This window comes from Schistocerca gregaria, chromosome 1, assembly GCF_023897955.1.
Source record: "Schistocerca gregaria isolate iqSchGreg1 chromosome 1, iqSchGreg1.2, whole genome shotgun sequence".
Lineage (NCBI taxonomy): Eukaryota > Metazoa > Arthropoda > Insecta > Orthoptera > Acrididae > Schistocerca > Schistocerca gregaria.
In genome coordinates this window covers 770,237,633-770,264,280 of record NC_064920.1, presented here as the reverse complement: position 1 = coordinate 770,264,280, position 26,648 = coordinate 770,237,633, and the positions used below count along the sequence as shown (strand labels likewise).

The following is a 26,648-nucleotide window of genomic DNA, read 5'->3' as shown; positions in this document are numbered from 1 at the left end:
TGATGCACACGCTGACCTCCATAGACTTAGAAGGAGCATGCCACTTGGGCGTCATGCAGTGATAAATCCTCACGGAGGGCACATACATTACTGAAGCTCTCAAAGTCCAATGACAAACACCCAGGATGACGGCATGAATGATTGTTTCCGACATTTGACTGACATTTCAGCTCTTTTTATGTAAACGACCAAAGACGAAATAATGTTTTGTAGTGTACTTAATTTTTTGAAGGATAAAGGTATAATTTGGTACAATACCTAGTCTTCAATTATTGCTCTGTGGGGTTTCCTTACTTACTTTGAGCAGTATATATATATATGGTGTTCCTCCTAAGAAGTTTTGGCACATTTCTGTAATTTAGTCTTTGCGATGTTGAGCTGGAATCAGCCCAAACAAATGCTGCTCGTCACGTTCTTCATGCGATGTCCAGTGTCGACGGAAAGCATCGTTTGTTTTCTTCTTACAAAAAAAATTATTTTTAAAGGGGAATATTCGATAGATCGGCCTCAAATTAGTCTAGTGCAGGGACCGTAAAACACGAAGAATGACAAGTACTCCAGCAACCATTGAACAGCACTGCTGCTTGGCAGTAGAGGTCAGCACAGGCCTGGGCGGCACAAGAGTCTCTGCTGGAGTACTCGTTACTCTTCGCGTTGTACCGACTTGCCAGAAAAGTCCCAAGCGTCAACAAACGGAAATTTGAATTGATCCATTATCCAGGAATTTTTCCAAATTGCGTTTCAAAAATGGCTCAAATGGCTCTGAGCACTATGGGACTCAACTGCTGTGGTCATCAGTCCCTTAGAACTTAGAACTACTTAAACCTAACTAACCTAAGGACATCACACACATCCATGCCCGAGGCAGGATTCGAACCTGCAACCGTAGCAAAACTGCGTTTATTTTGCCACAAAACAATATAAACAGGTGATAGTAGAGAATGCAGAACGTAATCCACTGCAACATGCATAACAGTAGACAAAAATATTCTTCGTTTTTTTCCAACTTGACGGATTTGCATACACATTCCGGCAACTGTTTAATGTGCTCAGTATGAGGTGTGACCACCTCTGGCACCAATATAGGTCTGACAATGACGGGACAAGCTGTGAATGATGTCATCAGTCTCCAACACCACCTCACGGTATCTGACAGCAGTTAAATCTTGCTGATTCACCCGTTCAATTTCATGAAGAAGTGTTCGGGTGGTCAACATAGTCCCTGGGGAGCCACACCATTAGGGATCCTCCTCGATATCGGTCTCCTTCCACTTTTGGGTCCCGAAATCGTGTTCCATGCTGAAGCCTTTTGTACACTATTTGCCTGGACGCAACATGTCCAGGGGATGCTGCGAGATCAGATGGCAGTTGCAGTGCAGTAGTAAGGCGGTACCGTCGTGCCCTTACAGCCAAATAACTACCCACCCTTTCTGACGTCACGCATGGTCGGCCCTGTCCTGCTCTCCGGGATTCAGTTTCGGTCTCTATAAACTGTAACCTCATCCGAGAAACAACACAACGATTCAAATTAAGCCATCGGGGCACATCAGTTTGTGACTCTCCTGCTTACATTCTTCCTGTGGCCCTCCACAGCAGACAGTCAGTAGGCGTCTTCTCCGTGCCATACTGCACATCTGCGAGTGTGTACACTGCGATTGTGGATGTGAGACTACCCTGCACACACTACTCGACAAAAATGTCCAATAGTTACAAGCGACCCACAGAATGCAATAAACAAATCAGAACATCTTATTCTGTTACGGTGAAACAACAGACCTTGTAATGTAATTTACTTGTTATTGCATACGACCTACGCTTTGAGCCATCGCTAAAAATCATCTCTACCATTTCCTACGTCGAATAATAAGCTTTTATTGTGCTGGTAAATGCAAAGATAAAACTACAATGTAAAAGCATTTCATTTACTCATATCAAAAAACAAATTGGTCCCCTGAGAACTAGTATATGCATTGCCATTACCCAGAACTGTGAACATAGTTTATAGTAATAGCACAACAGATGTTTACTGCATACTGCATCCATTGACAAGAAGAGAGGAATGTGTCGTCACTTGTTTACTGCATTCTGTAGGTCGTCCGTAATAGCAAGGAGCTTACAATAGAATAGATAAGTTTCAGACTTGCGAAGATGAACAACTACTCGTAGCTCATGCTTTTTAGAGCCTTTGTCTACGGTATATTTTTCTGTTGTTTTGGTCCATACTATCACTTCTCAGAATACGGAATGCTTCTGCTGTGTGTGTGTGTAACTGTTGCTTCAGCCTAAAAATGCCGTTTTTTATTATTTATAGCCTAATTTTATTAATATCAACTTGTAACTCCTACGATCGCTTAAAGATTTACGGTAACTCTCATCACTTCTGTTTGTCAGTATCTTTTGTACTTTTTCATTTCACAAAGTCCATAGCGGCGTAAGTACACTCCTGGAAATTGAAATAAGAACACCGTGAATTCATTGTCCCAGGAAGGGGAAACTTTATTGACACATTCCTGGGGTCAGATATATCACATGATCACACTGCCAGAACCACAGGCACATCCACACAGGCAACAGAGCATGCACAATGTCGGCACTAGTACAGTGTATATCCACCTTTCGCAGCAATGCAGGCTGCTATTCTCCCATGGAGACGATCGTAGAGATGCTGGATGTAGTCCTGTGGAACAGCTTGCCACGCCATTTCCACCTGGCGCCTCAGTTGGACCGGCGTTCGTGCTGGACGTGCAGACCGTGTGAGACGACGCTTCATCCAGTCCCAAACATGCTCAATGGGGGACAGATCCGGAGATCTTGCTGGCGAGGGTAGTTGACTTACACCTTCTAGAGCACGTTGGGCGGGATACATGCGGACGTGCATTGTCCTGTTGGAACAGCAAGTTCCCTTGCAGGTCTACGAATGGTAGAACGATGGGTTCGATGACGGTTTGGATGTACCGTGCACTATTATGTGTCCCCTCGACGATCACCAGAGGTGTACGGCCAGTGTACGAGATCGCTCCCCACACCATGATGCCGGGTGTTGGCCCTGTGTGCCTCGGTCGTATGCAGTCCTGATTGTGGCGCTCACCTGCACGGCGCCAAACACGCATACGACCATCATTGGCACCAAGGCAGAAGCGACTCTCATCGCTGAAGACGACACGTCTCCATTCGTCCCTCCATTCACGCTTGTCGCGACACCACTGGAGGCGGGCTGCACGATGTTGGGGCGTGAGCGGAAGACGGCCTAACGGTGCGGGACCGTAGCCCAGCTTCATGGAGACGGTTGCGAATGGTCCTCGCCGATACCCCAGGAGCAACAGTGTCCCTAATTTGCTGGGAAGTGGCGGTGCCGTCCCCTACGGCACTGCGTAGGATCCTACGGTCTTGGCGTGCATCCGTGCGTCGCTGCGGTCCGGTCCCAGGTCGACGGGCACGTGCACCTTCCGCCGACTACTGGCGACAACATCGATGTACTGTGGAGACCTCACGCCCCACGTGTTGAGCAATTCGGCGGTACGTCCACCCGGCCTCCCGCATGCCCACTATACGCCCTCGCTCAAAGTCCGTCAACTGCACATACGGTTCACGTCCACGCTGTCGCGGCATGCTACCAGTGTTAAAGACTGCGATGGAGCTCCGTATGCCACGGCAAACTGGCTGACACTGACGGCGGCGGTGCACAAATGCTGCGCAGCTAGCGCCAGTCGACGGCCAACACCGCGGTTCCTGGTGTGTCCGCTGTGCCGTGCGTGTGATCATTGCTTGTACAGCCCTCTCGCAGTGTCCGGAGCAAGTATGGTGGGTTTGACACACCGGTGTCAATGTGTTCTTTTTTCCATTTCCAGCAGTGTATATGCATTAAGAAAGTAATGTCGCGTGAAGACTTTCTGTATACTCAGTAATAAACTCCACTCCGCTGAAGTTTCTAGTTATTATTTCTTTTTAAAAGTGACGCCTGAATAAGAGCAACATAGAAACATGTAACTTCTCTGAAATGAGGAACGAATCAGGAGAAACAGTCCTTCGTAGCGACTTAGTCGGCAGTAAACAAGTGAGACTAAACAGAGATTCCCAACGTCACCGTTACTGTCTTCACGTCAACATTTAGATAGTTCAAAAATTACAACGGCCATTATAAGCGCGACTGCGTCTGTAGTACAAATGGCTCTGCGCACTACGGGACTTAACATCTGAGGTCATCAGTTCCCTAGAACTTAGAACTACTTAAACCTAACTAACCTAAGGACATCACACACATCCATGCCCGAGGCAGGATTCGAACCTGCGACCATAGCAGTCGCGCGGTTCCAGACTGAAGCGCCCAGAACCGCTTGGCTACCGCGGCCGGCGTCTGTAGTACCCCGCTTGGGTCATGGGCGGAAACAAATAGCAACAGAAACACGGCCGTCCCACGGCAGAGCACCGCCAAGCTGGCGGTCACCGTGCGCTTTCGGCAGGGCCACCTGTTGCTTTCGCAGCAGACAGGACTCTGCTGTTTACACACGGTCCATGTTCCTTGGCGCGGTTCATGTTGCCCGGACGCTGCGAAAACAGAGACACGTCTCCGCTCGGCGGTTACGCAGCGCTACAAGTCAGTCCAAAGGTCGGAGGAAGACAACGGCAAAAGACGTCCAGTACAACTCTGTTTTGTACAGCACTAAAAGCAAAATTTTGCCAGCCAATCTGACTGAAAACCCTAAGAAGTTATGGTCTTACGTCGCCTAATGACCATACTCGCAGCGAATAGGAGACGATAGAGAGATGGTCGAAATACTGATTTCAGCCTCCCGAAACTGTTTTCGCGGATGCTAGTAATCAGTTTCTTCTTTTCAATCGTTGCACGAACCCCGAAATGGCGGGCGTTGAGATAAGTGATCGCGGAATAGGAAAGCAACTACCGTCGCTCATCGGTGGAAAGGCAACTGGACTGGAGGAAATACCTGTACGATTCTACAAAGTTTATGCAAAAGAACTTACTACCTCCCTGGCAACAGTTTGTCGTAGGACTCTGGAGCAACGAAGGGTAGGTAACTACACTCACGCTCATAAATTAAGGATAATTGCAAAGTGTGGTGCCACACAACGAGGTACTACACAAAACTGACGCTAATAGCATAGGCACATAGGAAAAAAATGTTCAAATGTGTGTGAAATCTTATAGGACTCAACTGCTAAGGTCATCGGTCCCTAAGCTTACACACTACTTAACCTAAATTATCCTAAGGACAAACACACACACCCATGCCCGTGGGAGGACTCGAACCTCCCCGGGGCCAGCCGCACAGTCTGCAGATAGGGAACACACGCGACACAGATCTGCAAATCAACGGTATTGGTGATAAGTTGAGAAAACCGTCCCGAAACACATGTGCTACAAAACGCCACTGTTTCCTGCGCGTGTACCCCGACACCAGTATGGGATATGATCACCATGCGCACGTACATAGACCGCAAAAAGGGTTAGCATACTCTGGATCAGGTGGTCGAGCACCTGCTGGATTTTAGCCTACCATTCTTTCTCCAGTGCCTGTTGGAGCTCCTGAAGTGTCGAAGGGGTTTGAAGACGTGCAGCGATACGTCGACCAGGAGCATCCTAGACGTGCTCGATGAGGTTTAGGTCTGGAGAACAGGCAGGCCACTCCATTCGCCTGATATATTCTGTTTCAAGGCCCCCCCCCCCCTTCCCCCACGATGGCAGCTCGGTGGGGCCGTGCGTCACATCCATCAGGAGGAAGTTGAGACCCTCTGCACCTCTGAAAAGGGGGACATAATGGTGCAAAATGACGTCCCGAGACCCATGACCTGCACAGTTCGTCTGTCAAAGACATGCAGGGGAGTATGTAAACCAATCTTAATACCATCTCACACCATCAAACCACGACCTCCAAACAGGTCCCCTTAAAGGACATTAAGGAGTTGGTATCTGGTTCCTGGTTCCCGCCAGATGAAAACCCAGTGAGAATTAATGTTCAGACTATGCCTGGACACGTCCGTGAACATAACCTGGGACCACTGTTCCAATGACTATGTACTGTGTTCTTGACACCAGGCTGTATGGGCTCTCCTGTGGCCAGGGTCAGTGGAATGCGCCTTGCAGATCTCCGGGCGAATAAACCATGTCTGTTCAGTCGTCTGTAGACTGTGTGACTGAAGACAACTGTTCCAGTGGCTGCAGTGAGGTACGGAGCAACGCTACCTGCTGTACTCCGTGGCCGTCTGAGGGCATTGATGGTGAGATATCAGTCTTCTTGTGGTGTTGTACACTGTGGACGTCCCGTACTTTAGCGCCTGGACACGTTTCCTGCCTGCTGGAATCGTTGCCATAATCTTGAGATCTCACTTTGGGGCACACGGAGGGCCCGTGCTACGACCTGCTGTGTTTGACCAGCCTCCAGTCGCCCTAGTATTCTACCCCTCACACCGTCATCAGTATGTGTTCTTTGAGCCATTTCAACATGCTGTCACCATTAGCGTCTGAAAACGTCTGCACACTTACTCGCTGCACCGTACTCTGACATGCACCAACACACCTCTGCGTGTGTAGACTGCTGCCAGCGCCACCGTGCGACGAACGCAGGTCAAATGCACCGCATGGTCACACCCCGAGGTGATTTAAACTCGCAAACAGCCCACCAGAGCGTTGTTTCACCATGTATCAGCGTTATCCTTAATTTATGAGCATGAGTGTAGCAACTGCAGAAAAGCGCAAGTCATTTCCGTTTTCAAGAAGGATCTTAGGACAGTTGCATACACATCGCTGGAAAAACTTAGTAAACTCTTTTAGAGGCTTCCAATCCACTCAAAATGTATTGTTGCAAAAGTGCACTGGGAGTACATGAAATGATTACACTTAACAGATCAATAGCACAAGCGGTTCTTAGGTATCGGGTATCGACCCGTGCTGCAACACCCATATCAGTATTCAGTACGCTTCCACAGGTGGCAATGCAGGCGCGGACTCCGGCATCCCTTCGATCGTACAGAAGGCGAATACTGTCCTGGGATACGTTGTGCCACGCATGCTCGACATGTTCACGTAGTTCTGTAAGAGTTGTTGGTTAGCGAGTCGCATCAGCCATTTCTCGTCCCATCACATTCCACATGTGTCGATTGAAGACAAGTTCGGAGATCGTGTTGGCCAGGGAAGTTTCTGCACGTCTCGCAGAGCACGTTGAGTCTCATGGCCAGTGTGTGGGCGAGCATTATCCTGTTGGAAGAACACTTCACCTACCTGTTGCAAGAACGGCAAAAGAACGGGTCTAAAAACATTTTATACGTAACGAGATCTGGTTAGCGTCCACTCCAGAAACACCAAAGGTCTACGAGACTTGTAGCTTATCGCATCCCGGACCATAAGGCATGGGATGGGGCCAGTGTGTCTCGCAGGAAAGCACTCTACGAGACAGCGCTCACCACGTCTACGTCATACGTAGTGAGCACTCCCTATTAAAGGGTACACACAGATGGAGCGCTGGCAACTATGGCAACACGCTGCCTGTTGGTGGAGGACGTTGAAACCATTATTAGCATATCTGTTATCCCCCAGGTGGCATATGCCGTCATCGGATGAAAATCAACATCGTCTTCCCTGGTGCACCAACTTGTTTTCCGACAGCGTTATTACAGGCCTGTATCGCTAAGGCGACTCTGTTGCAGAACTATGGAACATATTTTTGCTCACGTATTGTGATGATTTTCAAGAACGAAAATCTCTACAAAAATCAACATGGATTCTGCATACAGAGGTCTTGCGAAATTCATCTCGCTCTGTTCATCCATGAGATCCTTAGAACTGTAGAAAACGGCGCTCAGACTGATGCCGTGTTCCTTGACTTCAGGAAGACACTTGACACCGCATCGAACAGCCATTTAGCGAAAAAAATACGACCTTACTGAGTATCGTACCAGTTTAGTGCTGGATTCAAGACTTCCTTGCAGATAGAGCTCAACACGTCGCTCTTAACGAAACTAAATCAACAGATGTAAAGGTAATTTCTGGAATACACCGAAGAAGGGTGATAGGATCGTTATTGTATAGACGTAGTGGATGTGGTGTTCTAACCAACGATTGGGTTTGCTTTATATCACGATTGATGTTAGACGCTTGTGACATCACACCCCCATATCCCCGCCCCCCCCCCCCACCCTTCTCCCTCAGTAGGAGGGCCATCCGTTTCGCTTCTACAAAACCAACGAAAGAAAGTAATTTTCTGTGTAATCCCCAAGACATGCTTCTGGAAGGGTTCAGCAACTTCTTAGAGTGATGAAAATCTCTGTCCATGCTTTTTAGTTTGAAATAGGGTGAAAGAAGATAGTGCGGGTAATGGTAATCTAATTCGTTGTTTTTCCTCGTCAAACAATCAATTCTTCGACTTGTTGTGTGACACCCGGGACTGTCATTACGAAGAATTATCGATGTTATCGATTGTTTCTCCTAATTTTTTGTTAACTTACGACAAACAAAATGTTATATGTTAGATCCTCAACAGTAGTGGCCGCTACATATCAAGTGTAAACAAATAAACAAACGAACAACTCTTTTCTTGGAAATGCTTCGCTAACGAACCTCGTTTTGTTGGTTTTTTGGTTAATCTTGGTACACTCGAACAACTATCGACTGCTGCTTATTTTCCGGCTCCTACTACAATACCCAAGTTTCAAGTCTTGTTGCAATGTTAGCGGTTCTAGGCGCTTCAGTCCGGAACCGCACTGCTGCTACGGTCGCAGGTTCGAATCCTGCCTCGGGCATGGGTGTGTGTGTTGTCCTTAGGTTAGTTAGGTTTAAGTAGTTCTAAGTTTAGGGGACTGATGACCTCAGATATTAAGTCCCATAGTGCTCAGAGCCATTTGAACCATTTTTGCGATGTTATATAAAAGGCGATCGGAAAGTTTTCGTTCGAAGGTCGTACAGTCCAGAACCGGTATGCCAATCAGGCTAAATCGCCGTCAACAATGAGGCGCAAGGTTGACCTGTACCCTTCTGGTAAAACACCATGTCCTGCTGCGTCGGTAAGTCCGTAACCGCCGGCTCCACCTCCCCGTGCGACAGGAATCGTCGACCCATCAAGGTCTTTTTTAAGGGATAGAGAAGACGTGATAATTGCATGGAGAAGTTTCAGAGCTATAAGACGGATTCTCGAGTGCCTCCCACTCGAGTTGGCATATCTTATGATTTACGATATTTGTGACCTGGGCCCTGGTAATTCGAGAAAAGGGTAAGCATAATCTTTACAGCAGGTGGCTGACTCCTGAATTCCGAGGGGACGATGTATGACACCACTGCAGAGTCGACAGTTACGACCACGGTTCCCTGCGACAGTGCGCTAAAGGGTCGTGGCGATCCATTCCACAACGGCCTACTAACAGCACAATAGTCCTCGCCCCCTTTCATACTGGTGAGTCCGCCTCTCGTGGCATTTCATTACTATTCCACATTTCTTAATGGTGTCAGGATACTTTACGCCAGATAATTTATGGGGCTACTAGTTGCATTAGTTAATTTTGCCTGGACAAAGGGTTACTCTTACATAAAAGAGTTTGTTTGGTTGTTATTATGTTCAAATGGGTCAAATGGCTCTGAGCACTATGCTAGTTAACTTCTGAGGTCATCAGTCCCCTAGAACTTAGAACTACTTAAACCTAACTAACCTAAGGACAAAACACACATCCATGCCCGAGGCAGGATTCGAACCTGCGACCGAAGCAGTCGCACGGTTCCGGACTGCGCGCCTAGAACCGCGAGACCACCGCGGCCGGCTTTACGCCACAGTATCGACACTTCTTGTCTGCTTTTCTGATGACAGCACTTGGATGCTGACTGCTTTAGATGAACTGAGACGACCGTGATTGATTGGATACTCAGGTGACATCCAAACATCCAATGATTAGCCCACGTTCGAGTTCGCTGAGTCTCCTTAATGACCCACTGTGTTGTTACTCCTTTCTAATGACAACACGATACTCCCCCACCTCGTTTTACACTGGCGGGACCGCCTCTCGTGACATCTAGTGGTCAATTACGCATTACATAGGGGTATTCCCATTATTTTGGTCGGTTGTTTAATTGTTGCCGGCCGTGGTGGTCGAACGGTTCTAGGCGCTACAGTCTGGAACCGCGCGACCGCTACGGTCGCAGGTTCGAATCCTGCCTCGGGCATGCATGTGTGTGATGTCCTTAGGTTAGTTAGGTTTAAGTAGTTCTAAGTTCTAGGGGACTGATGACCTCAGAAGTTAAGTCCCATAGTGCTCAGAGCCATTTGAACCATTTGATTTGTTTAATCGTTGAAGCGAAAATCGAATGTGCTGTAGTTTTCGGAATGTCAAAGGATGCCACCATCTCGCGCTACATTACATGCCGATTCTCTTCAGCCTAGACGTTTTCTGGAACAAAAATTGATTTTGGTAGACCTTCACGCAATTTGTAGCGACGTAAGTACCATCACGACAGAACTCTGCAAAGCAATGGCAAACCGTCTTTTCTGAAGATGACTGATTACCTAAGCTCAATGAAGCGACTCAGTTGTTGTTGTTGTTGGCGTATTCTTTTCATAAAATAGTAAATAAAAAATAAAAGAAAAAAACATTCAGGTGAAACTTCGACTTTTACACAACACTTTCATTAAACGCTGACTGTAAACGAACTACTCGGATAATTTCTGAGCTCTTTTGCTTTAACAAGTACTAGACATGAATTTTGAGATAATAGTAATGTCACGTCTGAACTGCGCCATCCAGTGGTCGATTGTTAAGAGTTTAAAGGTGAGCCTCAAGTCAAGGAGAAAGTCGTGCGTTATCTTTCTGATCTCTTCCGTGCGACCTTTAACGAACAAAGCTAACGACGTTTGACGAACTGTTTCGCGCATAAATTAAACTGGGATGATTACTAAGAAAGAAATGTCGTTCTCCTTATTTAAGTTCATCAGGTATATGTGTAATGCACTGGAGCTTAGATAAAGTGCGCAGCTGTCTCGTCCAGTTTAATGCCCCTGCTGTAGTATGAATTGCTCGCTGCAACACATATCACGTAACGGGGTTCCTTAGCAGATACCCCGCAGTCTTGCGCAATACCTCATTGGAGTCCTTGGCAAGCCAGCGTCTTCCTATCGCTCTTGCCTGTGTAACTTTCTTTTCTTCTGTAGTGATTTGAAGTGGCTGTTTGTAACTGGTGCGGCAGCAGAACCTTAGACTCGGCCTGATGAAATTTGAAATTTGATCCGAATGCTTAAAAACTCTTCAAGCCATTCATTTATCTTAGAAACTATTTCGTATGCCCGGACCTTCGTTAACAGTCTGTAGTGTGGCATTATGTCAAACGCTTTCCGGAAATACAGGAATATGGAATCTGCCTGTTGTTCTTGGGATGGTACGCACGCTATCATACGAGAAAAGGGCAACACGAGTTACGCACGAACAATGTTTTCTAAACCCGTGTCGACTTGTGGCTATAAGCTGTTCTCTCTCAATGTTATTTATGATATTCGAACTTAGAATATGCTCAAGAATTCCATAGCAAACCGACATTAAGAATATTGGTCCGAAACTGTGCGGGGCTGACCTGCGCTTTATTCCAGTTGTTTGGGAATTTCCGCTGGGTTAGAGATTCTCCCAAGTAAGGGCCCACTCTCTGTTAAAACGAATAGGGGTTCCGTCGGATCTGGCGACTTATTCGTTTTCAACTCTTTCAGCTGTCAGTAATTATACTTCCGGACTTAATTACTGAAGACGCCGGCCGTGAAAGCCTACACGCTATGATCTTTCAGCAGTTTTTTTTAACCCCAGGGATGCCTTAGCATCTATCTAGTTTTTAATAACGTCTGGGTAGCGGGGCTCACATCCCTTACAAAATTACTAAGTAGCCGCATGTTTTCAAAAAAAATGGTTCAAATGGCTCTGAGCACTATGGGACTCAACTGCTGTGGTCATCAGTACCCTAGAACTTAGAACTACTAAAACCTAACTAACCAAAGGACATCACACACATCCATGCCCGAGGCAGGATTCGAACCTGCGACCGTAGCAGTCGCACGGTTCCGGACTGCGCGCCTAGAACCTCGAGACCACCGCGGCCGGCGCATGTTTTCTTTATCAGGTTGTAAGCATTGGACATGTGGCTTTATGCCTCACACTTTGAGATGATTTTGGCCACTGTGGACACTTTCAAATGAGGTGTATAGCCTCTTGTGTAATGGTTACATTCTGGTAAAGCAGAAATGATGGAGCCTAATAATATTCTTTCTACTCTTACACGAAATTTTCAGCGGAGCGGGAGAACACGTCTGTGATAAACTGCTCGTCCAGCGGCAGTGAGCTGAAGTGCTTTAATAAAACTTGCCACAGCGTTCAGCATCGGAAAACAGTCGGGTACTGTTACCCTAGAACAAATAGTACCTTAGTAGCGGTACAGTACCAAAACTGTGCGCAGACGCTACTCACGGCGCTCAGGATAGGGACGGGAAAAACGATCGGTTAAAGTCGATAACGGTATTTCAGTTCTGAACAAGCGCTATTTAGTTGGTCTCGGCAATAAAAGGTACTTTTATTTTTTACTAAAAACTGATTAAAAAGTGATATTTCACTTTATCATGGCAATTTTTAGTTTTTTAATTTTTTTTTAAACGAGTCTGGTAGGAAGTTCTGTGGATTCCGAAAGATTTCGTGTTGTCTATCAATAACATTGATTCTGTTTAAAGGAGTCAGCTTACAGATCAACACATTATATAACGAGTAATATGATCAGATTGGGGAATAAATATCGGTCAATGCATTAATTCATTATTAAAATTTTAATTTCAATTTGACATGTAATCGTTTTGGTGGATGGCCTATTTTGTCTATTACCTAATTTATTCATCTGAATTTCTTGAAAGTGCAATTCTCATGTTGTCCTTAAAAAATCAATTGTACTCAAATTCCCATAAAAAAGTAAAGATATGTATTTCAGAAAAACATGAGTTTTTAATTTAAAATAACAAAAGAAAAGTGCAACAAATATTTCAGAAAAGCTTATTCCTTGTCATTTATATGAAATTATAAAATAGAAATGAAGTTGTGGCAACAACAGTAAATTAAAAACTTAACAATTTATGCATAATTTGCAATAAAAATAGAAAATAGCGGATCTGCTGCCTATGCCTACATATATGTTCTTCTCTACTTGTTGTCCTTGGAAACACACAGTTTACCACGAAAAATAGAGTTTTACAACCTCAGTTCTCACTCTTTAGCATTGACTATTCCTATTATTTTTTAGCAGTGATTAAAAAAAGAAAAAATAGAATCAGCAGAGAATACTGGTGAATTTTTTGTAGCGTTCAGTCTCCCTTTATTTTTTGAGCACAGCAAAAAACACTGGACGGGCTAAATTTTCTTTTATTTGCTATTTTGACTGTATGCATCTTGGAATGTATAATAAAGAAATGCGAGGGAACCTTAGAATTATTCAGTTTCTGTTTATGTCCACGTTTATCGCTGAAATAATGGCAACAAAAAGCCGAAAATCGAGTATTTCAGAAATCAGTTATTTTCTCAGGTTAAACTGGAGATGAGAAAAACCTGCACAACCAAAAACCGGTTGTTCCAAAGATAACCGCCATTCCTTTCTCAGGGTGGAGTCAGAACTGTATCCGAATATAAGTGCAGGCAACGTACGACTATCTTATACAGTAATTTTCATAAAATGAGCAAGTGCAGAGACAAAAGCATCGGCTATGAAAGGCATGCACAACCAAGTATTCTGCCGGAGAGATTCCAAAGGCTGGCGCCGGTCCAAAGACGGTGGCATCACGACCTCCCTCCAAAAAATCATTTTCCTGCAAGCGATGATATTTTTATGATATTTTTACGTGTCTCAATTTCAAAATTTCGCGTCTAATTTTCGGAGAATAAAGTTGCACGGAAACTAAGAGTCTCGAAAATGGTAATGAGTTCTAGAAATTACATGCTACTCTTAACACTGAATTCTTTACAATGGCTTACATGAAGGGACCTGCCCACGTAGCTATGCTTGCTGTCTCACCAGTGACATTCCAGCTACCTAAGTGTGCGCATTCGAAGGTTAACTGTACCTGCTGCCAACAAATCCGTTACGGTTCGTCAGTCCACAGGTAGAGCTTGTCTAACCACAGGAAGTCGAGCAGGGCAAGCCAGAAGAGGAATGACGCACCGCTATAGGGGATACGGGGGTGGGGGGGGGGGGGGGGGGGGGGGGGCTGGACTACAATAACAGAAAGGTTGGATACCTGAACGCAACAAAGAACGACTGAAAGGTACAGCATTGCCGTCGTTTACGTGCTCGCACAGCCATGTTTTACAGGACTGATTGCAGAATCGCGCTGCTAATTTCTGATAATGGTGAGTCCACTTCCCAATTTTATATCGGGTTGATTCCGACGTTGAGGAAGTTGCGAGAATTTGTTGCTATCGTTAGTATTGGGTTGGTGCGTAAGTTCGTCGCGTATTTGTTTTGCATGTTGATATTCCGATTGCTATGGGTTAATTTATTGACTGTAATTTTTCATTTGTAAGTCACTGTTACTGTTTGGGTTTATATATTGTCATTTTGTCATATGGAAATAGTGAGTGGAACTGTGGACGCTAGAAAATGCAGTTCCAAGTGGAGAAATAGGAACGTTTTTGACGTACCGTTCTGTTTGAGTTGAAAAGAGGGTGACAGCAGCGGGGATAATGCTATTGGACAAAGCAAGGCGTGAAAATGGTTTTATTGTTTTAAGGAGGATGATTTTGAACTTAGTAACTGTCCACGTTCGGGGAGACCTTAAGTGTTTGATGAAGATCCTTTACACGCATTAATCGACAAAGTTGCACATCATTGTACTCGAGAACTGGCAAGGGTTGGGAAGTCATTCCACACCTACGTTGTTCACATGATTTGTGACCTCAGATTTTTACCTCTACGCTCTCTATCGAACAACCATCAAGGAACTTCCTTTCCAGATGACAATGCGATGCAAACAGGCTTCGACGGCTTTTTCGCCTCACACAAAACTACATGATTTCTACAGTCGCGGAAAGTTACCCCAGCCTTGGCACACTATTGTAAATAGAGAAGGAAAATATACTATTGATGACTAAAGTCTTTGTTGTGTATATCTGTTGTGTTTACTAAACTTATGAAAAAATAGTACGAACTTAAGCACCCACCTAACATTATTATATTATTAAAATATTTTATACATTTTATTATTATTAACTTTATGGGCACCTAGGCCACATTAAAAGTGAGATGCCATAAGGGTTTGTCCGTCTTTGGGGGCTTTCGGGGACGTCCTGGGTGAGGGGTTACGTAAGTGTTTACTGTAAAAACGGACTTAACTGCTTGTTCCCAAAAAGAAGAGCCAAGCCTCCCTAGTTCTGAGTCGTTAAAATTCGGCCCACTTCGGTTCAATCGTGTTTAGCGTCCGGCCGCAGCCAACCTCAGTGATGTTATACGGAACTGTGCGTAGCCATTGTAAAGTAACTGGTGAGCTTCGCTACGTTCCTTAGTGAAGTTTTACACTGCATTTTAAGTGACGAAGAGGTTCCTGACCCATCGCGGGCAATGCCAAATACTGCAACCACTCCTCAGAGAGGAGTCGAGAAAGAGAAATGATTAATAATGTCGCTAAATGGTGCGAAGAAGAGAGCAAAAATTAAAAAAAATTGTTCCACCCTCTTTCGCAGCCAATAACACGAACAGTTATTTATTACAGGGATGAGCGTCAATTCCGTGAACAGAATACGTAGATTTTCCAAAGACAACCATGGAAAATCACCAGAAACTCCCGGCAAAAAAGGTAAATTTCAGTTCAAATTTTTCGGTTCGACATTGCTTTGAATCTGCCTTACCGTTTGTCTGAATTACTGTAGTCGTTTTGTTTGTATGGTGTGAAAGAATTTCTTGTCCTCCAACAGGCATATAAAATTGAGTCTAAAGCTGTAAATTAGTCATATCTACTGTAGCATAACGGTTATTGTGCTTGATTGCTGTACCGAAGGTGACGGGTACAAATCCTGTTACACCGCAATTTTTTTTAAATATTAATAATAGGGACTGTTATAATCATTTTCACTCAATTTAGTTAAATGTGACTGCATAATACGACACCCGGGGCCATAACCTACTACACTAACTAACATTATAAGTGTTTTAAAAAAGTAGATTCTTCACTTGGAAACGTCTCCTTGTTACTTTTAACTACACATTCTTACAGCCTGATTCTCTAACTCTTTTTTAAATTCTGTTTTATTTAGGCCAAGATCTACTGGAAAAATCCAGTTGGATAATTTCGACAGGACGGTCTTAACACAAACAATCGAAGAGTTTTATATCGTGCAGAAGATTGCTCCCAGTCTGAGAACACTTCGTCCTGTACTACAAGATAAGATCGGCTGGACGTGGGGGTATTACTTCACTGCGGAATATTTTGTTATCCATGGGATTCACATGGCAAAAGGTACAAAATAAGCGGTCTTTACTGCTAGAGCGTGGAAGCATTGTTGATTGGCGGTTGCGTTTCTTGTGCATATGAAACATCTAAGGGAAGCAGCCACTAAAATATTCTATTTGGATGAAACGTGGATCGACAGCAATATGGCAGTAGGTAAATATTGCCAGAAGTGTGATATTGTCGGCGTTGTGGGTTGGGGAACGTCCTGATTATTGGAAACGTTGGATCAAAGAAGGGATTTGTCAGGGAAGCCGAACTAAAATTTTGGGCTAAGTCAACTAAAAGTGACTACCATGGTCAGATGAATTCAGGAAATTTTGAAAGGTGGTTTTCAAGCATGGTGCTCCCGAAACTTCCTCCGAAGTCGGTAATTGTGATGGACAACGCGCCATACCCTAACAGACAGGTTGAGAAAACACCCACACGGTATGACACCAAAGGGAGGATGTTGGAATGGCTTCAAAATAGGCGTGTCGCCTGTAATGGGAGTATGAGAAAGCAGGTTCTGTTCGCTTTAATACAAGAGCAGAGACTTGCTAAAAAAAAACATGTTATTGACGAAATGGCGAAAGAGAAAGGCCACATGGTTGTACGCTTGCCTCCCTACAATTGTGATTTGAGTGCGTTAGAACTGGCATGGGCGAAATTAAAACGGTTGTTTAGGGAGCGCAACATTTCAGGGGACATGTCGAAAGTTAACCTTTTTGCGACAGCAAGTGCAGCCCTTTTGTCTGTTAACTGCTAATGACTGGGACGGGCACTTAGGAAGGTCCAACAACTAGAAGAAGAATATTGGAGGCGTGATGGTGCTGTTGAACTATTATAGCAATAGACGATATTATTATTAACACTGCCTAAACGGACAGTAGCGACGAACATGAAGCACACACAGAAGAGGAGTACAATGAAAGTGCTGTATTTGAGGGTACAATACAGCGTAACAACTGTCAATAAATTTTCCAAATTTATTCCTTCTCTTTTTATTACCAAAATGTAAGTTTTTCTACTAGTTCTGTATAATGCCAAATTGTCCAAGACAATTGTTACGAAATTAGTAGCAACAGGCAGTATCATTCAATATGAAACTTTCGATTTCCCTTCACATCGGCCAACCGTCGAAATTGCAATATTGGGTTTTACACATAATTAATTTCACGTATCCTGCAATCTTTTATTATGCCGCTGTCCGCTTTTGCGCAAGTATATGCGCAACATTAACAGGTGCTGCTGCGGCTAATAGATGGCATTGTGTATACCGCTTGGAGCACAACTTTTATGTGGACACCAGTGTGTTGCCAGCACTGCGTAACGTTAGCGCGACATATTACCCCGTCAATACGCTGTGTGCCGGTGGGCGGAGCTTACCTCCTCTATACCCCCCCCCCCCCCCCACAGAATTAGCTCGTCTTTGTGAACAAGCAGTATTTATGTCTAGATAAATTCAATTAATGGAAATAAATAGATTTTAAAAAACCTTAGTTAAATTTCAGCAAATGAAGACTGGCGCGTAGGTAGTTTCGTTCGTATTTTATATTTAAAAAATAACGGCCAGCACACTTAGACGCTTTCCTACGCACGTATTTTCCACACTTCGTTGTTGAGAACAATGTGAAGGCGCCGACAATGGACGATCACATGCCCTGCGCTACTGCCGCTCTGCCCGCCAGACAGTTTTGCTCATGCAAGTGTAGATTTCATTCCACAAGTCCGTGCCGCAAACGTAATATGTCGATACTGCAGTACATCGACTTACATAACTTCGTATCATTTGTATTCGTTAAGATTTATTAACTCGTCTTGGTTTTATTTGCATCTCTTGCTTATTTTTTTAAAACTGTAAGCGTGCTAATAATCACACAATTAATCGCTATGAAATCCGAATAACAAGACCCTATTCCATGTTTCCAGATGCAAAACATCACAACGTGAATGCTTATTTAATAGCGAACTGCAGAACTAATATCCAACTTTAAAATCAGGAAATGATGACGGTATGTGTCCGAGAAAATAAACCGCTTCAAAGTCCGGGATTTTCGAAGTCTTCGTCAACATCTACATGGATACTCTGCAAATCACATTTAAGTGCTTGGTAAAGGGTTCATCGAACCACCTTCACATTTCTCTATTATTGCAATCTCGTATATCGCGCGGGAAGAATGAACACCTATATCTTTCCGTACGAGCTCTGATTTCCCTTATTTTATCTTTTTGATCGTTCCTCCCTATGTATGTCGGTGTCAACAAAATATTTTCGCATTCGGAGGAGAAAGTTGGTGATTGGAATTTTGTGAGAAGATTCCGTCACAACGAAAAACGACCTTTCTTTTAATGATATCCATCCCAAATCCTGTGTTATTTCTGTGACACTCTCGCCCATATTTAGCGATAATACAAAACGTGCTTCCTTTCTTTGAACTTTTTCGATGTAATCGGTCAGTCTTCTCTGGTAAGGATCCCACACCGCCCAACAGTATTCTGAAAGAGGACGGACAAGTGTAGTGTAGGCAGTCTCCTTAGTAGGTCTGTTACATTTTCTAAGCGCCCTGCCAATAAAACGTAGTCTTTGGTTAGCCTTCCCCACAACATTTTCTATGTGTTCCTTCCTATTTAAATTGCTCGTAGTTGTAATACCTAGGTATTTAGTTGAATTTATGGCTTTTAGATTAGACTGATTTATCGTGTAACCGAAGTTAAACGCGTTCCTTTTAGCACTCGTGTCAAGGGTTGGCAATTTAAGTGATGGCAAGCCTAGTAAGACATTACTGTCATATATTTATCGTCGCGTCTCAGACATAGATGTAAACGTCAGAAATACCTGTCGATAAGTAATAGGGCACGATTGTCATAGCCCTGCTGCGCCCAGCAGTAACTGACGACAAGAAATAATGTATGACCAGCCCTAGTGTTGTCGGAACAATGCAGTCATTGGTAAGTGGAGCGGTGGAAGGAGGGCTTACACAGTCGTGAGTCACGGCACAAGGACGTGGTATTCAGACAGATGCGTGTGGACCTGTCCAAACCTGTTTCCCTAAGCGCGGTACGTGGGGAGTGATATTCGTTGGATTTTGTGTAACGACCTGGGGCTGCTTTCCTAGGTTTGGGCTTTCATCAGTAGCTTTACTCGATGACATCGCAGTTCACGCTTCCCGTAATGAGGCAATAATTTCTAAACAAACCTGTTCTGCATACGCAATATTTCCTGCCTGAAAAACAGGGTCCATTGCATCATGGTTGTGGTGGACTGGTCTACTCAGTGTCTCGGCTTGAACTTCACAAAATGCCACTTCCGTGACAGATCAGTGTGCAGAAAAACGCGACATCAACTATTCCTCATCGCGAAGAGCGTAAACAAGTTCTTCTACCACTCAACCAGATATTAGAGGAAAGCCTTCGCTACGTCTACATCCACACTCTCCCCGTGCAACCATTGTGAAGAGCATGGCAGAGAGTACTCCCCAGTGTATCACGTATTATGATTTTAAGATTTCTTCCTTTTTCCTTCGAATGATTAGAAGCGGAGGAGTGTCTACGACAAAGCCTCAATGCTGTGCGTAGTGTAACCTAGTGTAAAATACAAGGTGAAAGGATATCAATGATACGATTCGCTGATGACATTGTTATCCTGAGTGAATGTGAAGAAGAATTAAATGATCTGCTGAACGGTATGAACAGTCTAATGAGTACACAGTATGGTTTGATAGTAAATCGGAGAAAGACGAAGGTAATGAAAAGTAGTAGAAATGAGAACAGCAAGAAACTTAACATCAGGATTGATGGTCACGAAGTCAATGAAGTTAAGGAATTCTGCTACCTAGGCAGTAAAATAACCAATGACGGACAGAGCAAGGAGGACATCAAAAGCAGACTCGCTATGGCAAAAAAGGCATTTCTGGCCAGGAGAAGTCTACCAATATCAAATACCGGCCTTAATTTGAGGAAGAAATTTCTGAGGATGTACGTCTGGAGTACAGCAATGTATGGTAGTGAAACATGGACTGTGGGAAAACCGGAACAGAAGAGAATCGAAGCATTTGAGATGTGGTGTTATAGACGAATGTTGAAAATTAGGTGGACTGATAAGAAAGGAATGAGGAGGTTCTACGCAGAATCGGAGAGGAAAGGAATATGTGGAAAACACTGATAAGGAGAAGGGACAGCACATCTGCTAAGACATGAGGGAATGACTTGCATGGTACTAGAGGGAACTGTAGAGGGCAAAAACTGTAGAGGAAGACAGAGATTGGAATACGTCAAGCAAATAATTGAGGACGTAGGTTGCAAGTGCTACTCTGAGATGAAGAGGTTAGCACAGGAAAGGAATTCGTGGCGGGCCGCATCAAACCAGTCAGTAGCCTGATGACAAAAAAAAAAAAAAAAGTGTAACCTTACCTTCGCAGTCCCTACAGGAGGGACTCGTAGCGTCTTCTTACCAAACTGCATGCTTACGGAGTATCGCCTCAGTTGTGCGACTGGATTGGAGATTGACTGTTAGAAAGGTCACAGTTCGTAGTAACAGACGAAAAATCATCGCGTAAAACAGAAGTAATATCCGGCGTTCCCCAAGGAAGTGTTATAGGCCCTCTATTGTTTCTGATCTATATTAAAGACATAGGAGACAATCTGAGTAGCCGTCTTAGATTGTTTGCAGATGATGCTGTTATTTACCGTCTTGTAAATTCATCAGATGATCAAAACGACTTGGAAAATGATTTACATAAGATGTCTGTATGGTGCGAAAAGTGGCAATTGATCCTGAATAAAGAAAATTGTGAAGTTATTCACATGAGTACTAAAAGAAATCAGCTAAATTTCGATTACACGATAAGTCACACAAATCTGAGGGCTGTAAATTCAACTAAATACTTAGGGATTACAGTTACAAATAACCTAAATTGGAACGATCACATAAATAATATTGCGGGTAGGGCAAACCAAAGACTTCGATTCATTGGCAGAACACTTAGAAGATGCAACAGGTCTACCAAAGAGACTGCTTACACCACGCTTGTCCACCCTGTTCTGGAGCATTGCTGTGTGGGATCTGCATCAGGTGGGACTGACGGATGACATCGAGAAAGTACAAAGAAGGGCACCTCGCTTTGTATTATCGCGAAATAGGGGAGATAGTGCCACAGACATGATACGCGAATCATTCAAACAAAGGCGTTTTTGGTTGCGACGGGATCTTCTCATGAAATTTCATTTACCAGTTTTCTCCTCCGATTGCAAAACATTCTTTTGGTACCCACCTACATTGCGAGAAATGATCATCACGATAAAATAAGAGAAATAAAGGCTCGCACAGTAAAATTTAAGTGCTCGTTTTTCTCGCGTGCCGTTCGAGAGTGGAACGGTAGAGAGACAGCTTGAAGGTGGTTCATTGAACCCTCTGCCAGGCACTTTATTGTGAATAGCAAAGTAATCACGTAGATGTAGATGATTGTAGTACATTGCTAGATTCCTCACTTAATACAGCTTCTCAAAATTTTATAAGCATATTTCTATGACGGTCTCCCATGAGTCAAACAAACATGTGACAATTCGTGGTGTCCTTCTTTGTATACTTTCAGCATCCCTTGTTAGTCCTGTTTGGTGTTAATCGAAGTCTGCCACATGTTTTACGTACTACTAAACCTATGACACCATCGTATTTCATATCCTCATAACTTAATACATTAAAGTATTTTTATGAGTTTATTGATTCCAGTGGTGAAATATTCAGACCTTAGTCGTACGATACCTCGTTTTAGCAATTTGTGAATAGAACAGTTTTACATTTTTGAACATATAGAGCGAGTTAGCAATCCTAGCATCACCTAGAAGTTGTGTCATGATGTGACTCGATAGAAGCAGCTTTTTTTTTCAGATTTTCAACATGTAACTACCTCATCTGCAAAAAGTCTGAGGCTACTTCTACTTCTGTTGACAACTTTGCATCGAAGATATCGTTCTGCGTCCTCTCTCCCAATAAATCTTCCCACTTCTCAAGGACGACCGTAGAAAAGAGGGGGCAAGATCCTAAAATTATAGTTTTCTTATATCTGATCGGTGAATTTGAGTCACATTAATAACCCTGGAAGTGGACTCCAACTCCAAACCAGCCACCGCTCCGAGAAATGTGCCATATCCCTAGAACCGAGTTACAATCAAACAAACACAAGTAGCATAGTGATTGGCTAAATCCATATTACTCCTCAAAGCATTCCGAAATGCTAAAACTGAGATTTGGTAAACTCGCAGACAATCATTGCTAGAAATCTTGTAACGAATAAAACATCTATACTTCTATATTCCTGGAGGGAGAAAGTGCCCCCTCTTGCCTCCATTTACAGACGCCTCTGCTCCCTCCTAAGAAATCCTCAATACAGCCCAAATGATGGTACTTTCGTTCGGTCTAGTACTGCGTCAAAAACATTTCGAAAGTGAAGATGTACTGTATCTACCTGTTTGCCTTAGACCATGTTTTCAAGCTTGTCATATAAGAGGAGTGTCGGGTTCCGCAAGAGCAATGTTTTCGGAGTCCGGAAAGAAACAGCAAACGCAATTAGGCCACTATCGTTAAGGCTGCAGTTTCATGGGTACCTTCTTTGGAAAGAACAACGGGAGTACGGAGACTTAGGCCACTGCAGTGGATTTCACGTATGAAAGCGTTTCAGTTTTGACCGATTTGCACACCCCTTCTATTAAACCTCGGCGGTCATTGAGATTTACTCTTCCTCCAGACGCCTTGCCGGGCGTGGTGGAAGCTGCCTCCTCAGCCATCTTCTGGCTGCAGTATAGCCATACTCCAGCGGCGATGCAATTTTATCCAGAGCCGTCCGCACCAGCACTTTGTAAGGCTTTGCAACATGGAATGTGCTTGCGCCCTCTCTGCAAAACATCCCCGCTTCCTTAATGCTATTCCTCTGCGGCGAGGCACCTTCCATGTCACGTGGCCAATAGTGAACATTGATGTGGTCAAAAAATTTTCAAATATGTGTGAATTAGTAAGGGACCAAATGCTGAGGTCATCGGTCCCTAGACTTATACATTACTTAAACTAACTTATGCTAAGAACAACACACACATCCATGCCCGAGGGAAGACTCGAACTTACGGCGGGAGACATTGACGTGTAAACTGGCCATTAAGTAAGTAGGTTTTGGGCACTGATGTTGTAATGAAATGTTTATGTGTCGATGTTAAAGATCTGATAATGGTGTAACAGAAAATGCACCATGAAAAGGTAAAAATAAAGGGGGAAGATTTTGGCGACCAATAGAACTGTATAATCGTTAGTGCCAATGTGGTCAAAGATGACTTAAAGAGTTGTTGGCTAAGGTGATGGAATAACTAGGTAGATGCAGAAGAGTCTGCGTCGCTAAATGCACACGTCAGGTACAATACGCATGTACGAGGACTGGTCGATTGTTCCGTAAACATAACGTAGTGGAGGTTTTTGCGAGTGTGATACCTTGTCGGTGATGATGCGAGACTGGCGTTGGATCTCGGCGTCGGTGAGTGCGTCGACGGCGGCGGCCACCTGCTTCCGGAGCGCCGCCTTGCGCTGCTGGGTGGTTGCAGAGCTCATGGTGGCCCTGGCGAACTGCCGCTCCGTGCCCAACTGTCCCGCCAGCAGTTCGCGCCAAGCCAACGCGAGCGCTAGCGCCGCACGCCATTGGAGCGCCAGCAGCCTGTGGAGGGGCGAGGAATGCGGCCTGCCGTGCGCCTACTGCTATCGGCATCTCGTTAAGTAGCTGGAAGGCCGCTTTCTTGATCGTGGTTCACTCGCTTACGACAAATACGTAGTATTTTCCTTTTTTCAGAATGACTGTGCGTCCGAAACAGGAAGGTCGACACATACCCGCGCGCCAAGGCGACGGATGGGTCTTATCTGAGAGATAACGGCCTACACTGCAGTATATTGACAAAGCTTTGTTGACGGCCGGTACGAAGAAACCGAGCGCCGCTTGTCTTTCTGACTCTGCGCGTCTTTATGCTCCACAAGACAATGATTCACTTTGCACGAAGTCAATTAAAACAACCTTCGGTGAAATTAAAAGCATGCAATAGAAATTTCACTGTTAAATGGTAAGGAGAGAGATGATTGGTGGAAAGACCCCCCTACGAGGGGGGACGACTTATCTCATGACGTGGAAGAAGAAGAAACAGCAGTCGACAGGGAAGAGATATGGGATCCAGTATTAGAATCAGAATTTAGAACAGCTTTCGAAGATTTAAAATTAAATAAGGCAGAAGGAATAGATAACATACTGTCGGCATTTCTAAAATTAATAGGGTAAGAGGCAACAAAATGATTAAACACTTTGGTGTGTAGAATCTTTGAGTCTGGTGTATGAGTCTGGCGATAAGCCATCTGACTTTTCGGAAAAACATTATCCGCACAATTCCGAAAGATAGCAAAGAACCGACAAGTGAAAGAATTATCGCACAATCAGTTTAACAGCTCACGCATCCAAGTTGCTGACAAGAATAATATACAGAAGAATGGAAAAGAAAATTGAGAATCTGTCATATGACTATCAGTATGGCTTCAGGAAAAGCAAAGGCAGCAGAGAGGCTGGCTCTTAGCACTACGGGACTTAACTTCTGAGGTCATCAGTCCCCTAGAACTTAGAACTACTTAAACCTAATTAACCTAAGGACATCACACTCATCCATGCCCGATGCAGGATTCGAACCTGCGACCGCAGCGGTCGCGGGGTTCCACACTGTAGCCCCCAGAACCGCCGGCCACTCCGGCCGGCCAGCAGAGAGACACTTCTGACGTTGCGGTTGATAAAGGAAGCACGAGTGAAGAAAAATCAAGACACATTCATAGGACTTTTCGACCTGGAAATTGTGTAAGATGTTCGAAATCCTGAGAAAAACAGGGACAAGTCATAGGTAAAGACAGGTAGTATACATTATGTTCAAGAACCAAGGTGGAACAATAAGAGTGGAAGACCAAGAACGAACTGAAGAGATCAAAAATAGTGTAAGTCAAGGATGTAGTACTTCGCCCCTGCTGTTCAAGCTACACGTTGAAGCAATAACGGAAATAAAAGAAAGGTAAAAGGCTATCGATGTTATGAATCGTGATGACATCATTATCCACAGTCAAAGTGAAGAAGAATTACAGGAGTTATTGAGTGGAATAAACAGTCTAATGAGAACAGATATGGAGTAAGTCGAAGAAAGTCGAAAGTAATGAGAAGTAGTAGAAATGAGAATGGCGAGAAAATTAGCATAAAAATTGGTGATCTCGAAGTAGATGAAGCTGAGGGATTCCGGTAGCTAGACAGCAAAATAACCCATGTCGGCCGGAGCAAGGAGGACATAACAAGCACACCACCACTATCCAAGAGAAGTCTACTAGTATCAAACACAGACCTCAATTTGAGGAAGAAGTGTATGAGAACGTACGTTTGGTGCACAGAGTTGCATGGCAGTGAGACGTGGACTGTGGGAAAACCGGAACAGAAGGCAGTAGAAGCATTTGAGATGTGGGTACTACAAAAGAATGTTAAAAATTGGGTAGACTGATAGAGTAAGGAATGAGGAGAATCACCGGAGAGTCGACGAGGAAAGGAATATGTGGAAAACACTGACATGAAGAAAGTACAGGCTGAAGGGACATCTGTTACGGCATAAGTGAATAACTTCCATAGCACTACAGGGTGCAATACAGAGTAAAAACAATAGAGGAAGACAGAGATTAGGATACATTCAACAAACAATTGAATGTACGATGCAAGTGCTACTCTGTGATGAAGAGGTTGGCACAGGAGAGGAATTCGTGGCGGGCCGCTTCAAACCAATCACAAGACTGAAAACAGCTCGGGAGTGGAGGTTTAATGGCAAAGACGAGGAGAGAAAACGCCCTGCGTCCAGTCAATGAAAGCTTCATTATTTCCGCATGCTACTCATATAGCTCAAACTATTGAATTGGTGCTTAAGATTGTAGCGTTCTTCCAAAAGCTTAATAAACACAACAGATATACGTAACAAAGACTTTAGCCATCAATAATATCTTCTCCTTTACTATTTACAACAGTGTGCCACTGTAGGGCTAACTCTCCGATTCCGCTACTGTAGAAATCACGTGGTTTTGAGGCGACGAACTCGTCGAGTCATGTTTGGAGCGCATTTCCCTCCGTAAAGAAAGATCTGTGGAGGCTGTTCGATAGAGAGAGGGCCGGCCGAGGTGGCCTAGCGGTT

The 26,648-nt window shown here is 44.3% G+C and overlaps 1 protein-coding gene across 1 annotated transcript in view; it reads right to left on the bottom strand.

Moving 5' to 3' along the window:
• The window catches only part of LOC126268286 (5-formyltetrahydrofolate cyclo-ligase), a 74,282-nt gene extending 50,132 nt beyond the window's left edge, over positions 1-24,150 (bottom strand). The window contains exon 1 of the mRNA XM_049973898.1: positions 23,902-24,150. Coding sequence (XP_049829855.1) covers positions 23,902-24,018 — 117 coding nt within the window. The 5' untranslated portion in view covers positions 24,019-24,150. The remainder of the gene's footprint in view (positions 1-23,901) is intronic.
• Between the last annotated feature and the right edge of the window lie 2,498 nt (positions 24,151-26,648).